This window comes from Diadema antillarum, unplaced genomic scaffold, assembly GCF_040938485.1.
Source record: "Diadema antillarum isolate AM-2024a unplaced genomic scaffold, OU_Dant_1.0 seq00002274_RagTag, whole genome shotgun sequence".
NCBI classification, from domain to species: Eukaryota; Metazoa; Echinodermata; class Echinoidea; order Diadematoida; family Diadematidae; genus Diadema; species Diadema antillarum.
In genome coordinates this window covers 96,994-114,219 of record NW_027272900.1, presented here as the reverse complement: position 1 = coordinate 114,219, position 17,226 = coordinate 96,994, and the positions used below count along the sequence as shown (strand labels likewise).

Sequence of the window (17,226 nt, the reverse complement as noted above, 5' to 3'; positions counted from 1 at the left end):
AATCGGTCAAGGGGTTCTCAAGAAGAAGATGAAAATGTAAAAGTTTACGCACGACGGACGCCGTTGACGCATGACGGATGACGGACGCCGGACGCTGGATGAAGAGCGATCGCAATAGCTCACTTGAGCCTTTGGCTCAGGTGAGCTAAAAAAATCATTCCAACTGTTTTCCACACAGAGAGCAGGAGCAGATCCACCTTTATCTCGTTTTACTTTACAAAATCAAACTCACCTGTGAACAAACTTCTTGCTTTCTAGATAGGAAAGGGCCATGCTCAGCTGGTAGGCGTACAATATCAGGGACGCTAATGTCAACTCTTCCTTGTGCGTCTGCAGAAACATCCTCATCTAGGAGAAATGTGATTCATATCTAGCATTAGATAGTGATTCACAGGCTGTGTAAACCATGATCACCTGACTGTATATAAATGTTCTCTTGAGAGAAGCTAGCTAGAGATGACAATCTTGATGACAATCCTGCATCATATTCTGATTGGTATTAGACTCACCTTTAACACATCAAGTGCCCAATCTTATTTTATCTGATAAGCTCACAATACACTGTTGCCTACCCTTTCACCAAGTCTGACTCGGTTAGCTTAAAGGAGACTTCAAAATGATTTTCAGACTTAAAGGGGCATAGTCCTGGTAGTGTAGATGGCGCTGTTGATGCTACTGTCGATCACCGTTAGCATTGATACAAAGATTGCCGAAATCGAGCTGTCATCAAGAGTAAAGCGCGTAGGTGTTGCTAAGTAACGTTGCCTTCGTTGTCTTCTCTGCGCATCACGCAGTCTGTAGTAATGCCAGGGTGCGTGCATATGTGCTTCTTATTATGACATCACAAAAGAAATTTGCTAAAGCTGTCATCCTCCTGAGCCGAATCATGAGCCGAACTGTCATCGGATCACTGACACAGTGGATCGGACTTCTTCGGACTCGGGAAAGTAGGCCAAAGCGTAAGCGCCCAAGAGAAGTCGATAGCATAGGTCTCTATAGGAAACTTGCGCTGTGCGCCCGTGTATGCATTTGACTAAAACACCGGGACCATGCACCTTTAAGCATTTGAACATCTATAAATTGGTCATACTGGGTACAGAGTTTCAGAATTAATGGCTATTGAAATGAGGAATAAGTCCAAATTCACTACAAATCACAAGAATGAGGATGATGACATAGCAGTTTCACGTAAGAATGCATGATTGGGTGTTCAAGATAGAAGAAAGCATGCTTGAATTCTACACAAGTATTATGATAAGCTGTTAAGCAAGTGGTATATATGTAATAGAATTACATTGCTACATTATTTGAATATGTGAGCCTCCTATGTCATCATCCTTGCTCAATGTAATATGTTTTGGGTTATCATTTGCTCTAGGACCACAAAAAAAAAAAAATCCACAAACCTATACATGGAACTATCGATTTACATGTATGTACTACATGATGTGAAATTCTGAAATCATCTGCAATGTCCCTTTACAATATAACTCTTAATGTGCCACGTTCGCATGCCCAACTCAGTCGACGGCGTGCCAACTTCACATATTCTGCTCAAACACACAAACCCGCCCAAACGGATCGATAAATCACCAAATGCCACAGTACAATGAAGCATTTGTCGCGATTCAGTTCCTCTGACATATAGCTTGCATTTTATGTGGCGATTGACCAGCAAGCAGTGTTCACTTCTGGATTTGCATGTAAATTCTACACATAAGTTACTGTCACTGTTTTGTGTGCAAAAGTAATGCATTCACAGTAATGTAGATCACTGGTCATTTGAAAGAAAAACAATCATAGATTTGTCAAACATCTTACATCAAAACAAGGCTTGGCACTTCCTCTTCAACTTTGCTCACTACACGTCCAGCTTTTAACAGAAATGTATTAAAGTTATATGTAAATTTGCTCAAAGCACAACTGCGTTGGTGTCTCAGAATAATGTGGCACACAAGGTTTCTACCATGGCACACAAAGATTTAAGGAGGCTGATTGAATCATATCAGGTGGAAGTCCAGTCAAGGCACATATCATCAGAATTCTTGATTTGGATTTGAGTTGTTCTACATGGAGCTGCAATGTCAAATGCAAGACTGAAATCATGTAAAACTTGAATGTAATCATGATCTTCATTACATTGCAAGGTTACGCAAACACCTTTATGCCCAGTTTTACTGGGATTCATAGAACGGGTGCCATTTTGGATGTTAACCAAGGTTAATCAATAATCTCACCGAGCAATTTGCTCTCATTTAATGGTGTAAAAAGTCATACACATAATCATGATGTACCATGTCAAACTGAGGGACTGAAGTCTTGGTTCAAGGAGAGCTTTGGTGTCATTACCTTTCAAATTCTTACTTCAGCAATGAATGACCACACTCAAGTGCATTCCAAGAACTTAGAAACTATCACGTGACTGGCTGTTATAAGCTGTTGTTCTGCAAACTGCAATTATTGTACAGTGCTACTGTTGTCAAGTGTTGAAGGAAACGTGGCTTTGAAGTTTTTATTACACTATCACAATGATAAAAGAAAATTACCATTATCCGGCCACAAAATGGACATCAAGAAGAGATACTGTATACGCCATATATATCGCGAGTCTAAATTTTTGCAAATCGGGATTTAACGATGATTTCGTGAGTGGTTACATCGTGATCATTGAGTACTGTACTGAATGGAGAAATGTACCGTATATGTGTGTGTTACATTCATATCGGGATCAGAATAACTTTTTTGTGTGTGTCTTTAATATCCTGAACGGCACCTGATTCTTGGAATTCGCAAAAATAAAAATGTCACCAAATATTTGGCGTATACAGTAACCTAGGATACCTCAAGCACCATTATTGTACTGAGTGGTGGAGTCATGAATAAAGACATTAGCATCATAGAGAGCTATCCACTGATATAAGTTTAAACTATCTACAAAAGGGTATTCTTTGAGAAAGTCCAACAACAAACTGAATCACTGACATGTTATCTGAATACAGGACAGTACCTTTTCCTGCAATTTTTTTAGTCTTATAGAGTATTGCTATCACTGTTTTTGTCATCATAACTATTGTCAAGTTGCCATGGTTGTTGTTACTAGTTTTAGTGCCTAAATTCTATTTCACTGACTCTTTTAACTGATAAACAAAAGTTGTTACTCCAATGTGCTTGACTGACCTCTCCAAACGGCGCTAGCTCCATGACAATCCAGATGGGTGGGTCTGTGCACACTCCTATGAGTTTGATGATGTGAGGATGGTCAAACTGCTTCATAATGTCTGACATCAAGACAAGACACACACACAAACAAAAAAGAAAGATAATGATTTGTTACCAGGATATTCACAAACATGTACAATATGTATGTACTACTGTCCTCTAAAATTTAAGGAACAAAAGGTTACGCAATATTTTAGAAAGTTATACCTGGATAATACTTGAGTATGTAAAGTACTAAGCCATCATTTTATATATGAGATTAAAACCTAAAATGGCATTAAAACGCTTTATCCTGGCGAGGAAATTAAGCGCATGTTTTAGAAACAAGACACCAAACAGGTTAGTCATCGCATTCTTCATCAGCGACCAGGATGCGATGTGATGTTAGATTAAAAATCAGTTTCTGAAGCAGAACATACACACAAGGGTATACGTCTGCTCCTGGTCGAGCAGACGTATACCCTTGTGTGTATATTCTGCTTCAGAAACGGATATATATATATATATATATATATATATAAATATATATATATATATATATATACATATACATATATATATATATATATATATATATATATATATATATATATATATATATATATATATACATATACATATATATATATATATAAATATATATATATATATATATATATATATATATATATATATATACATATACATATATATATATATATATATATATACATACATAATAGCTCACTAATCCACATCATTGTTGGTGGCTTATGATGTACTTTTGAATGGCAGCATAATGAAGAATTGAAATTTCATTTATTGAATTGACAGTCATCTGAGAAACATGACTATATTCCCTCATGGAAAAAGTTCCATTTAAATGGAGATTACACTAGTTAGCATATGGACTACCTAAAACCTGTATCTGAGATTACCAAGTTGAACTGACTAAAACTGTTCCTCCTGGTAAAAAGTTGCACAGACTAAAACTGTTCCTCCTTGTAAAAAGTTGCACAATGTCTTTATACTTTTTTGCTATTAGTGGCAGCCCAAAGAGGTGTCATTTCATTGCGGCACAATTTTTGTAATCATCCTCAAATAAAGAATTATTGCCAACATACTAAACATCACTTTTCATTATGTTGCAATGCAATATTCATTTTCAGAATATTCTGTCCATATGAATCACTGGAAACAAGCCAGTGCTATAGTCTCATCAATAGTATAAAGTCATACTGTATGCATCATCAATGAAAATCCTTCCTGTAAATGAACTTAATGACAACCTTTCCTATAAATATCACTAAATAGATAATGTTATGGGTGTTGATGTCTCAGCAGGTGCCTCTATATAAACACACAAAGGACTTCCTGTCAGAGTCAAAGAGAGTTCAAGAATGGCACCCCTCTTTCCCTCTCTAACAAGCTGAGATAGAAACAGATCCCTAAGGCTGTCACCAACCAGCATATACCTGATAGAAATCACTATGACTCAGACCCATGTGGCCAGCATCACGGTAACGTTCATCACAGAAAAGAAATTTGTATGGCAAATGGATGTAATCTTTCAAAGTCTGCCAACTTCCTTTCTCTGTCTTTGTAACATGTTACAAGTATTCCTCTATTGAACACAGTAACTGTGTGTGCAACATAATGTATTGATTTCCTTTGTCCCCTGTAGAGTACTTAAAGGTAAAAACCCTCCTTGCATAACATCCCGATTTCAACCAAATTTCATCTTAAAGCCAAAATGTAGTTCTCGTATGCCAGTAGAACTGTTGATCATTGCTCTAAAATTTACATGTTTGCACAAAAAAAAGTGTGAAATAATGTTATAATAAGACAATTTCAGTTGAGTAATGACAGAAATGCAAAACATTAGCCGAAAAGGTTCACCAGAAGTCCACAACCTCAGAGCTTTAAAAACCCATCATGGTTGCAACTGTAATTTTCCATTTCAATTATTGGTAATCGACAAATTGGGCCACAGCGATATCCATCAATCTTCCATGCTTAGAGCATGCAGCTTGTTGGAAAATATGATTGCAACGACACGATCGATCATCATGTTATGTTCTACCTTCCCACAATGCTGAAACGTTAACGGGAAAGGCTCTAACTAGGATCTGATCTCAAAACATTCCAAAACAACTCATCATTCTGTGTCAGCTAAGTTTCTTGGTAGACCCTTACAGTGTATATGAAGCAAATTTCAAATGTTGGAAGATGAATTTGAACCTTTCCGAGAACTATGTTTTCGCTTTAAGACAATATTTGATGTCAGAAAAGCACCTCTCACACAGTTGAGCAATAGTATACAAATATACTTGGCCTTGAGAGTTTCTTGTTAAAACTATGGGCAGAGGTGACTCCAAACTAGTACTATTCACTGAGGGGCGCAGCCCCGAAGTGAATAGTGCTAGTTTGGAGTCACCGAGGCCCATAGTTTTAACAAGAAACTCGAAACTAGGCAAAGTATATTTGTTTTATATTTTGGATCAAAAATTTGAATAAAAAGTGAAAATCATTATAAGCTTAGCCTAACCCCGGGACGCTCCGTGTACACAGTCACACTGCAACACTGCGTGTTGGGGCTGGTCGCAGTTTAGCCGCACTGCGGCGGCAGCGCAGCGCCTGCAATACGCAACAGTGCGAGAGACCGGAAATTGAAAAACGTAGCAGCCGTGGCACCGCCAGAGTTGCCCGTCGCATGTATCCAAGCACTCGTATGGCCGCTGCAAACCTGAACACTAGAATTCGGGACCGGACGTGGACGGACCACGTACACTTGATTGTAAAGAAGGGTGATTGTGACATCATTTTGCAAATAGTATAAACTATTTGCAAAATGTCGTCATAAAAGTGACGTCATTTTGCAAATAGTACTTCATGGAGTGTCAAACACACCAACACTCTAAAATAGTTCAAAATACCTATAATTACGTGAAGCTCTTTTAACCAATCAATGGAAGACAAATTTTTGATCCAAAATATAATAACAGCTATTCTTCATCAAGCAGTAAGAAAATTATGGATTTGTCTTATTCCTTTCATTATATTTGATTGCTACATGTGTTCAATTTGTGACATTTAAGAGGTAAATTTGTTCTGCTGATGGGGGCTTTGTGTTTAAGATAATTTGATGTAATTATTGTTTCAATCAATCCAGCAGGAAGCATTTTGTCACAACAGAAAAGGAAGAGAGTATGAGGGAAGTACTCACAGAAATACATTGTAATACATTCATCAAAAACTATAAAGACTGTTAATTATGCAGCAGTGCAAGACACTGATCATATAACTAAAAATGTTTGTTGATTTATTATTGACTACCATTTTCTCCCACTTCATATCTGGGAATGTTAGGAAAATATCAAGCACAGATAAATGAAAGTCCGGGTGCGGGTTTGGGTGAGGGTGAGGGTTGGGTGGGGTGGGAGGGTTAGGGTTAGGGTTTAGAGTATAGAGTTTAGAGTGATGTAGTGCTTTAAAAGGCACTAATTCACACAACCTACAGACCATGTAATTTGATTACATTGTGGTGTGATATTGTGAATGGCATGGTGGCTGTGATGCTTGGGTTAGGGTTAGGGTTAGGGTTAGGGTTAGCGTTGGGTTAGGGTTAGGGTTTAGAGTTTAGAGTGATGTAGTGTTTTAAAGGCACTACATCACACAACCTACAGACCATGTAATTTGATTACATTGTGGTGTGATATTGTGAGTGGCATGGTGGTTGTGGTGTACTAGGCCAACCCAAGCTAAAATCAGAGTCTGGAGTCCCCCTTGTTGTCATAACCACTGCCTGTCACAGTAGGCCCATTTACACTTGCTTGGAAAAATCGCGACATTTGGGTGCAAGTTGATAAGCAACTACACCCAAACACCCTCGAAACATCGCCAGAAAAATCGCCAGCAGGAGTACGATTTTTTGAAACATCGCGATGTTTGAGGCGAAGTTAGTGAGTGTAAACCCCAGCTGCAGAAATATCGTGATTTTTCATCACGTGACTTTCGGTATCGGATTGCACCGGGAGTTTATGCGCGCTCCCGATCCCTCTTTGGGATGTGTAGAAAGTACGTCAGTCATTGGCCAGAGTACTGGTACGTACACAGTACATGCTGTACAGGTCTAAACGGCCAATCCTCGATCGGCTCATGATCTCTCACCTCCCTCTCCCTGATGAAACAGGGTGTAGTACATGAAAACTAGTAGCAGACCTGAAGTTCTACAGCCACGTATCATCACCCCATGATGACTTAACAAAATAATGTTCTCCCAGAAATGCTTTGATTTTGGGAGTGCCCATACTTCTCTCGGTATTATGTACATTGTTTGTGGAATACAGGAGTACGTAACAAGTGTCGGTAAAACAATGGTGAGTTCTTGCTGTCGCCTGATAAAATACCAGTCCTAAAAAAAGAACGAGCCTGCTTCTCACTTTCGTCATAATATCGGTGAAATTTCATGATCCTCCTGAATGCCGCTTTCATCAGCTTTCTCATACTTAGATGAAGTTTCCACACCTACTACGTATGTGATGTAATATAGCAAGCTATGTAGTTCTACCGTAAATTTACACTCGAGAGAAACACAAATTTATGTGTGCATTGTACTGGTGATAAAAAGCCCTGGCTCAACGTTCCAACCAGCGAGCTGTAAACAAAATATACTGCACTGCAGTGGAAACGAACAGAATAGCGCGCGCTTCCGCTCAGCAACCGTGTTGAAAAGAGGTAAATTACATATGCGCACTACTGACCAAAAAATCGCGATGTTTCATGAAGCTCAAACTTCGCATACTTTTGCGCAAGTGTAAACGGTGGAACCAAAAATCATGATTTTTAAAATCGCGATGTTAGTAGGTGTAAATGCGGCTTATTATCCAAATATCTTTCCAGGCACAACTTGTTTTTGCCTGATGCACAAGCTAAAAGGCATTTACATGCCAAATAGCTTCAAACACATGATGGGGACAAGCGTGAATCAATAAGGTACCTATCACTTGTAACAAGAATGTAAAAATCACTGTAGTGTGCAAGTAGTATAAAGTAGGAAATACAAGTCCATTTTGCTTTTGGTTGTCAGAGAGTTCTTATGATGCCTTTTGCCCCTCTATGAAATTCACTATTTTAACTTACTTTGCTCAAAGAATAGGCATATATATATGTATATATCATTCAAACCTTGATGCATAATAAAAGAAAGAAATATACATAGCACATTAATATGTGACCCGCTACAACAAAAGGATCCGAAAGTCGGGGAGGACAATTTTCTGAAAATGGCATGACATTATTCCCATACTCTTCTTCTTCAATTTCATACATAGCACAACTCACTATAAAAGTACTCGGTTGCGGAGATATCAATGATTTTATCAGCGCGTGTCAAGTGGTTGAGGAAATCAGAGTTTCGAGAAAAACGCCTTCAAAGTTGTCCTTCCGACACTATCATGGTCAAGGGGAGGCGAGACAGTTTTCACCGCTTGACAACAGAAGGCACGCTCCTAGCGACCTCCGCCATGTTCATTCAAGCTTAGCGCCAGCGGTCAACGCACGACCAATCGGTAATCAGGATGCCACGCACTGACCTATAAGATCACTCCCTCGTTGCTAGGGGCGGAGTCTAGCTGCGGCACTAAATCCAAATCTTCGGACACATTTCTCTTACATTGAAAGTCAGAAAATCATGACCCAGAAAAACGCTGATTTCTTGCCTTTTCGTTGATCATTTAGCTTCGAAATTTCGGCAGATGACGGACAAAACATGAGACTACAAAATTATGCCAAAAACAGAAATCCGATTGCTTTGACCAATTTTGATGATGTGAATTCAAACTCGATTTTCTCGGTTCGGCCGTCAGCGACTTTAGGATCCTTTTGATGTAGCGGGTCACATATACAGAACTAACCACAGAAGTATGGAAACCATAAATTGCATACTGTAGTTGCCCAAAACAAAAAGCATTTCAGAAGGTTAACAACCTATTATCAAATACTACACATCTTGAAATACAAGATTACACACTGTATTAAATCCCTGAAGGTCTCATTGTCATGGGGCAGTTATAGTACTGTATGTTCCTTATGAAAGTGGGCAGTTTCATCCTACATGCATTCACAACTTACATGCTTCTTCTAGGAATCGCTCCCCAAGGGCCTGGGTGCTCTCCACTTTACACGTCTTCACCGCTACCTCCACTCTTTCATCCTGTAGAGGAGTAATAGGAGAAAATAACAAGATGATTCCATGACCAAAACATTTTGAAGTTCCTTGAGAAAACATTTCTGCAAGTGTACTTAAGTAGATGGCATTATAGTGTTTTAAAAAAAGAAGAAGATAATTGCACAAGGATGAAGAGAAATATGAATGGGCAAATCCACAACACATTGATTTATCTCTTGCTAAAACATAAAACAAACAAGAGACCCGGGGGTCACGCGCTCACCTGAGTATCGCAATTTCACCTTCCATGCATTCTTGCACATTCTTACCTGAGAACATTGGAAACTTAGGTCTGCACATATGGCAGCCCTGGATCTGCAATGAACAAACTTGGAACTAAAGTCATCAGTGTACAAACTCATGGTATTAACTTTGCTTTATCATTTCTGGTTCTAGAGTAGAAGATTCTAAATATTCCTTAATGTAGGGGGGGGGGGGGAGATGGGCCCCCTAGGGGCCCCCAAGAGGGACATGGTGCCCATTTGAAGGAATTGAGATTCTATTCCCCTAGGGATGCTACCTGCTAAGTTTGGTCAAAATTCATCATGACGTTTAAAAAAAGAAGAAGATGAACATGTACAATTCAGGCCCAATTAGGACCCATCCCCATCCCCTCTCCTGGGTCCCAAGGGGGGGGGGGGGGGGGGGGGGGGGGGGGGCACCCCTTATTCTGCCAACCCCATGAACAAACATGAAACTACAGTCATCAATGTACTAACTCATGGTATTAACTACCGGGTAAGCCCTATCACTTCTGGTTCTAGAGAAGAAGATTTTTAAAGATTCCTTAATTTTAGAGGGTTTGGGGCCCCCCTGGGGCCCCCCAGGTGGGCCATGGTGCCCATTTGAACAAATTGAGATCCTATCCCCTAGGGATGCTACCTGCCAAGTTAGGTGAAAATTGGTCATGGGGTTCTCAAGAAGAAGATGAAAATGTAATAAGTTTACGCACGACGGACGCCGGATGCCGGACGAAGAGTGATCGCAATAGCTCACTTGAGCCTTCGGCTCAGGTGAGCTAAAAATGGGTGGCATAAATATTATGTACCAGTATGTTTGGTAAGAAAAGTCATCAAATCTCTATCCCTTCATTACTTGCTATGTTAGTTTACAGAATATCACACAGCTCTGCTCTTTCCATTCTGCTTTTATGAGGCTTCCATGAAGGCAGAAGTACAACAATGAAGTTCTTTTAGACACTGCAAGAAAAACTGAAACAAAGAAGAGCAACTACTTTGAAAGAGGGATGATGACAAGAATATCATCTTGGTTTTTTTATGTTCATAAAATATTCAAGCTGCCAGAAGGAGTATGACATATTCCTTGGATTTCAAAATGACTTTTTGGGATATGGGGATAGCAAAAAAAAAAAAAAAAAAAAAAAAATTAATATACTGCCTACAGTCTCAAATCCTTCAAGGAAGTGTTGTTAAGATGGCATTACAGTAAAAATGCAGCAAATCACATTTCCAGAGCACTTTTATATGGGAACTGTGATCAGTATCATTCTGTAATTTTCAGTATCACAACTGGTGTTAACTTGCAAATTGTATTAAGATGCAAGATGTAAATAACCTACATGTAGCAATGTTGACAGTGTGCATGTATATCATTCAACAAAGAAATACAATCTGTCAGAGCTATCATTACCTGATACTGAACGCATGATAGTATATCAAAACTTCATTGTATATGGGCACGTGAAGTCCACAAGAATGTGAAAAAGGTATCAAATATCAAAGAGAAACAAAAACAAAAACAAAATATGTGGCATCATCCATGACAGTAAACACTGGCATTATGTGTTAGCAGATACTGGTAGTAACTACTGAGGTGAGAAACATTGAATTTAAAATCAATGGAATGTGTTTCCTTTTAAACTCTATTTCTGGAAACCAGGTCTCATCAATAGACTGTTTTACTAGTGTGTTCTAGTTCACATAAATATTTTTCCTCTGTGGACATAGAGTAAAAGCAATTCTATACATGATTTTATAAACAAATGCATTTCCTATATCACAAACTTAAGCATATGTTTGCATGTTTTAGTTGTTGTTGAATATGACAAGTCTGGGCAAGCTTGCTAATTGTCAGGAACAGCCTTTGTTATGCAAGTACAAATATACTTAAAGTCAATATGTATAGTACGTTGGTCCAGGAAGAATCCAAAACTTCATTACTTCAAACTACTACCTTGATTCAATGAATTCAGCAGCATAGCTCTCAAAACGAATGAAGAAAAGTGTGTAATAGAGCGCTACAGAAAGCTTGTTCTGTATGGGAGTAAATGCTGGATAATATTATCACACATGAATGATAGATTAAAGGCAGTAGAGATGTGATTGTACAGAAGAATGGTGCAGACCAAATGGACGGCTCACACTTCAAATGTGACCGTGCATCACAAAACGAACATAAAGTCGCACCCCTTGATTATACGTGAGGACTCAAAAAAGCTTAAATGGGTCAACTTAGTCAATCTTGAGATTTTCATATTTTCTGAAAGAGCTACCCATCTTCTACATTACTCTTAAGTTTGGGATCATAACATGAATGGGAAAGTGTGTTATGAGCAGTTTTTCTACAACCCTGTTTTTGGGGAGAGTAGAATGATCAGGTATGTCTTTGAGGCCCCTTTTCATTTCTTGAAATCCTTTGCATACTCTTCACTTTCAAGTCTTAATAACTTTTGAAGGGATAATGCTACTGCTTTGAAAGTTGGCATTAATCAAGGACAGAATCCATTAACAGAGTATGCTCAATTTCAGCTCAATCTGATAATCCCTTCATTGTTGTTGCTCTGGTTGTTTACATCCTGTGTTTTGTCCCTTTCATCATATAGCTAGCACGGCTTGGGAAAGATTAAGCGCTTGAATAGACCCTGTACTTCAGAGCCTCTTTTCTCAGTTCAAACTTTCCACAGTGTGTGCTTTCTTTCCAGTATTTAGATGGGTTAGGGGAGTCCATTTGAACTGAGTTATACATCATTTTAAAGCTTAGAGTCTGCTCTTTCAGAATCTGCCCTTAACTAAAATCCATGTTAGGCGAATTTTAGTTGGTTTTACTTTTTGTTGGTTTTGGTCACAAATGAAGAAGTGCTCAAAAAGGGAGAAGGGAGATGGGAGATGGAGAGAGAGAGAGAGTGAGATATTTTGTCAACAATCAATCAACTGCATACAACTTTGATGATAATGTAGCAATGTATTACAGAGATGCCAAGTTTCTCAAAAGGCTGGGAGCAAGAAACTTAGACACAGCAAAGCAACCAAAGGGGAGGGGGGTTGGAGCAGATGTTCCCTCCCCCTTTGAGCTTTTTCATCTCTTCACTTTTCAATAGGATATAATGTGCAATTTGGCACAAGCTCATGTATATATTAAAACTACAATTTTACTTGCATACGTACTGTAATTCTCATCTATTCCTGCGTAGAAGATGGACATTATTTTGAGCATTTTGCACAAATTTTGGTCAAGGGTGAATGAGTCTAGAATGTAGACCCCTATCTATGACTGACATGACTTAGTAGATGACAGACTTTCTAGAGAACCCTTTGAATTATTTTCATTTAGAAATGACAATAGCTGTAAGATACAGCCATGTACTGTCAGTATGGGTATCCTCTAGCCAACAAAAACAGGAAAAAAGGTTACCTACTTAGTTAAGCATAAGCAGACTTCTCATCCAATATTTTTTATTGATCTCTAACTTGTACCTGCCGTGGTTTTTTTTTTTCTTCTTCTTCTTTGTGGGAGGCATGAGAAAATGATTGCTGGGCGGATGAGTGTGAGATGGGTTGCTGGGGTGTGAGATTCATGCCATAGGCGTGAGACTTGGTAGGTCTGCAATTGCAATGTTTTATGATGACATGAAAATTGCCTCTTAACTCTTAACATGAGGTACTGCTTTGGGAGTATGAAATGACAGCACTGATTTTTGGACTATTAGGTCTCAAACATTAAAGGCATAATTTACCGTTTGCAGATGAAACAAAAACCCAGCTTTAGTGCTTCAAAATACACACTGTAGCTCTAAAAAGTGAGTTAGGGACAGAAACAACCAATGTAAAAAATTTCATCACTATATTGAATGTTTAATATTTTTAAATATACAAAATGTGAACAATACTTACAATTAAATTGCTTCTAGAATAAACCGTATACAGTTTATGGTTTACTGAATATTAAAAATAGTAATATCTCCTTATATACTACTGCGAAATTTCTATGTGGTAGGATGTTTTGCATGTACACATACGTATGCATCAAATGTGGTAACTCAAACATTTTTTTTTACATCACTGCTCCCACTGGTAAACAGTACCTTTAAATGAGGTGACTTAAACCAGTTACCTCTACTTGTTCATTATCTGCTGTTCTTGTCATTTCCAACCACAAAATACTGTTGTTCTCATACTCTTTATTCAAAATGCATCTACAGTGATGCTTCATCAGATCAAATCTCCCCTCTTTGTGCTGCAAATATTTACCTTGGGGTGTTTTTTTTTTTTCTCTCGAGCTCTTTTTTTGTAAATCAAATATCTAACATATACAGGTAGATGACAGAGCTGTGTTTCTATTGACATGTAACGGCTTACTAATCAGAAAAGAACCAAACAAATACTTGTGAGAATGAAGTGAGTCGAGGTGTGTATACAACATTTTGTAATCTACATATCAACAATCACAGGTCATCTCCAGTACACATTATCACACAAAGTGATTGACCAATTTCCTCCTGTTCTAGCACTGACCCAACATACTTGCCATACCAGTACATCTTAGAGTTTTTGATAAAGTACATTTTACATTTTTGGCTATTACTCAAGAATTCATGCGCACATGTTTAGCTAATAGGTAAGATATGGTTGTGTAGATGATGTGCAAATAGTATTGATTAGACAGCAAGGAGTAGGGTGGGGTATGGAGAGGCAATGGGGGAGATATAATAAGCCACTGTCAGTTATGAAAGTGATTATTTCCTGTTGAATGGCTGTGCCCTCATCACATGTGGTTGCTACATCAAGTCTTCATGTTTGTCAGCAACAACCTAATTCATAGTCATCAGTTTGGACATAAGAGAGCACAAATAGGAAGCTACCATGAGAAATGACAATGTATCATGCCTTATGATGAAGGCTGTTGCTATGGATTCATATTTCATGCATCCTAAAATCCTCTGCGTCTCTCAAACAGAAAAGAATCATTTGACACCAAAAGCTGCTACAGAGATAGCTTCTTGACTTGTCCACTGCAGTAATGATATCTATCGGTGAAATCTTCCAACTCTTCCCAGAAACTTTAAACTTAGAATTTTACAACTTAATTTTCTTTATGTATCTAAGTAATCACAATACACCCAGCATACCAACCAACCTATAATAGGCCTATGAGGAAACTTAACAAAGAAACTGAAAACAAAACTTAATAAAATAATAGTGAATACATGACATTTGACATTACAGTGAGAGCTGACAAGTATCTTTACCCTACTGTATGACAAAAAAAAAAAATGTCGATTGTACTCAAGTGTCTTGTTTATGTGCAGCAAACTTTCATTACACTTTACAGAAATGCTTCATCCAATTCAGATTTATGATATGACAAAAGAGTCACTTTCACAAAAATATGCACATGCCATTTCAGAATTCCAAGGAATGTATCATGTTACTATTTGTCCCTGTATATTATCCTTGATACATCTCACACTACTGCACACAATGTGCCTATGAACTTTGACAAGTACCCTTAGGTGAATAATTATCATGATCATTAAGTAATTCTCATAAATTTTTACATAATGGACTGACATCAAGTATAATGTAAATTATGTCCAACATTACTACTGTTATCTAAAGGTCTATACTTTCTAATACCAAAGAATTAAGAGCTATTACACTCTTTAATTTCAATGAAACTGTTCATGCTTCCTCAGTTCATTTTATCTTATTTAACCAAGCATTGTCAAACATCAGATTTTGGGCCTTGAATTTTGACCTTCCCTTGCAACTCACACTCATTTCAGTACATCTGTATTATATGGTTAAATTGCTCCACAAAGTATGGTTGTACATTTCTGCTGCTATTACAAAGATGGCAGCACTGCTATAATTGAAAGTCAGAACAAGGATTCAATCATGCTTCTTTAACTCCTTCTTTTGTAAACCTCAAGACAGCATCCAGTCATATGGTTATGATGTCATCCCAGTAAGTTCTTCAGTCTGAGCTAGCCTTTAACATTCACATCAGAGGTTCTTTCTGCCACTATATCAAATATGCTACTCATCATCATCGTGCTATTACTTAATATATGTCTGAATTTCTGAAACTTCTACAGATGTGTAGTTTTATTTCACTTTTTTTTTTTTGGTTGCCTAAAATGACTGGCTTTTGAATAGAAGCAGCATTCCCTGATGACATGGCACTCTACCCCTGATAAAAGGTCCAAAAGAATGAGAGTACTGTGAGTACAATGCTACCATTAACATAAAAAGGGTTGATAGACAACAATTTGAGGACAATAGAGGAGAGAGCCATCTGTTGGGTGACTCACTCTATGGGGAAAGAGCAGCATGAGTGTTTGGCAGCAACATTAAAGGGTACTAGCAGTTCATCTCCCCACTTTCAGTATGAACCACAAGATCTGCTAGAGGGTCAGTACTCCTCTGACAATTCACCATCAGGAATTTTGAGAGAATGAATGTAAAATGCTACAAAATTCAATTTTACAAAATTTCGAACCTGCCCTTGCAGTAAACTTCAGACCATTTGCTGGGGATATCAATAGACTGAAGAGCACTAACTCTCCCCCACCCCCCCCCCCTCCCAAAAAAAAAAAAATCAGAATCGATGTAATTCCCTCTTTGCTTTGTAAATGCAAAGAATTTCACAAAGGCCTGAATGTTCTGACACATGATTTACATCCTCCTCCACCTGATCCCACTGATTGTACTAAATAACCAAACCAATTGCACTGATAATTCATTCACAAATCAGTTGCTGTACCTCAGTTTGAGGCAATGGGGTAATCATTGTACAGAGTCAGTGAGAGTGGTAGCGGCCAATCCCAATTAATTCATTTCTGATCTGGCAACAGCTTATCAGAGATATCAACAGTTTCCACAGGGATTAATTGCTACATCCCAAAATCGTTCCCCTGAAACCTAACACATGGCCGTTACCCACACTCCTGTACAAACTGGGTGAAGTGTATGTACGTAACAGACATATGGAAGCTAAGGTTTCCCCTTCAACCTGCTAGTAGCTGATATACATCTTGCCAAGCCACACATTTTACACTACATGGATACTTTGGCAAAACATTTTTTCCCTTCTTTTTTCTCTTGGGCCACTGATTTCTGCTCACGAACAGTTTCGGTGAAAGGATTTCCTGCTGACTGATACTGAAAAACATCTCACTGCCATTTAAAACCAATCTATTCCAACACAATGCAACAAAATACATTGAAATTTCTCAGTCTCAAGCAGCACTAACATGAAAGCATCCCATGTTAGTTGTAATATTTCAATAGATAAATGTGAAACAGGAGTGTTATGGCCAGTAGGATTATGGTTGATTGTGATCAATCAAAAGGCATGGGATTTGGCCAAATGACAACCATTGCTCTGAACTGCAATCATAATTTCAATTACTCATTGTGTATACATACTTTCCACATTATCTTAGATTTTAAATATAATTTAGCTGGTTGAGATTTATTTAACACTTCTGTCAAAAAAAAAAGAAAGAAAATCTGCACAAATAATGATGTAGTCAAAATAAACAAATATATTAATCATCC

General features: G+C 38.1%; 1 protein-coding gene across 1 annotated transcript in view; it reads right to left on the bottom strand.

Moving 5' to 3' along the window:
- Positions 1–17,226, bottom strand: part of LOC139714441 (focal adhesion kinase 1-like) — a 135,578-nt gene that overhangs the window by 26,339 nt on the left and 92,013 nt on the right. Inside the window, exons 12-14 of the mRNA XM_071626147.1 lie at positions 9,331–9,412; positions 3,178–3,278; positions 233–348 (exon numbers count right to left, since the gene is read on the bottom strand). Coding sequence (XP_071482248.1) covers positions 233–348; positions 3,178–3,278; positions 9,331–9,412 — 299 coding nt within the window. The remainder of the gene's footprint in view (positions 1–232; positions 349–3,177; positions 3,279–9,330; positions 9,413–17,226) is intronic.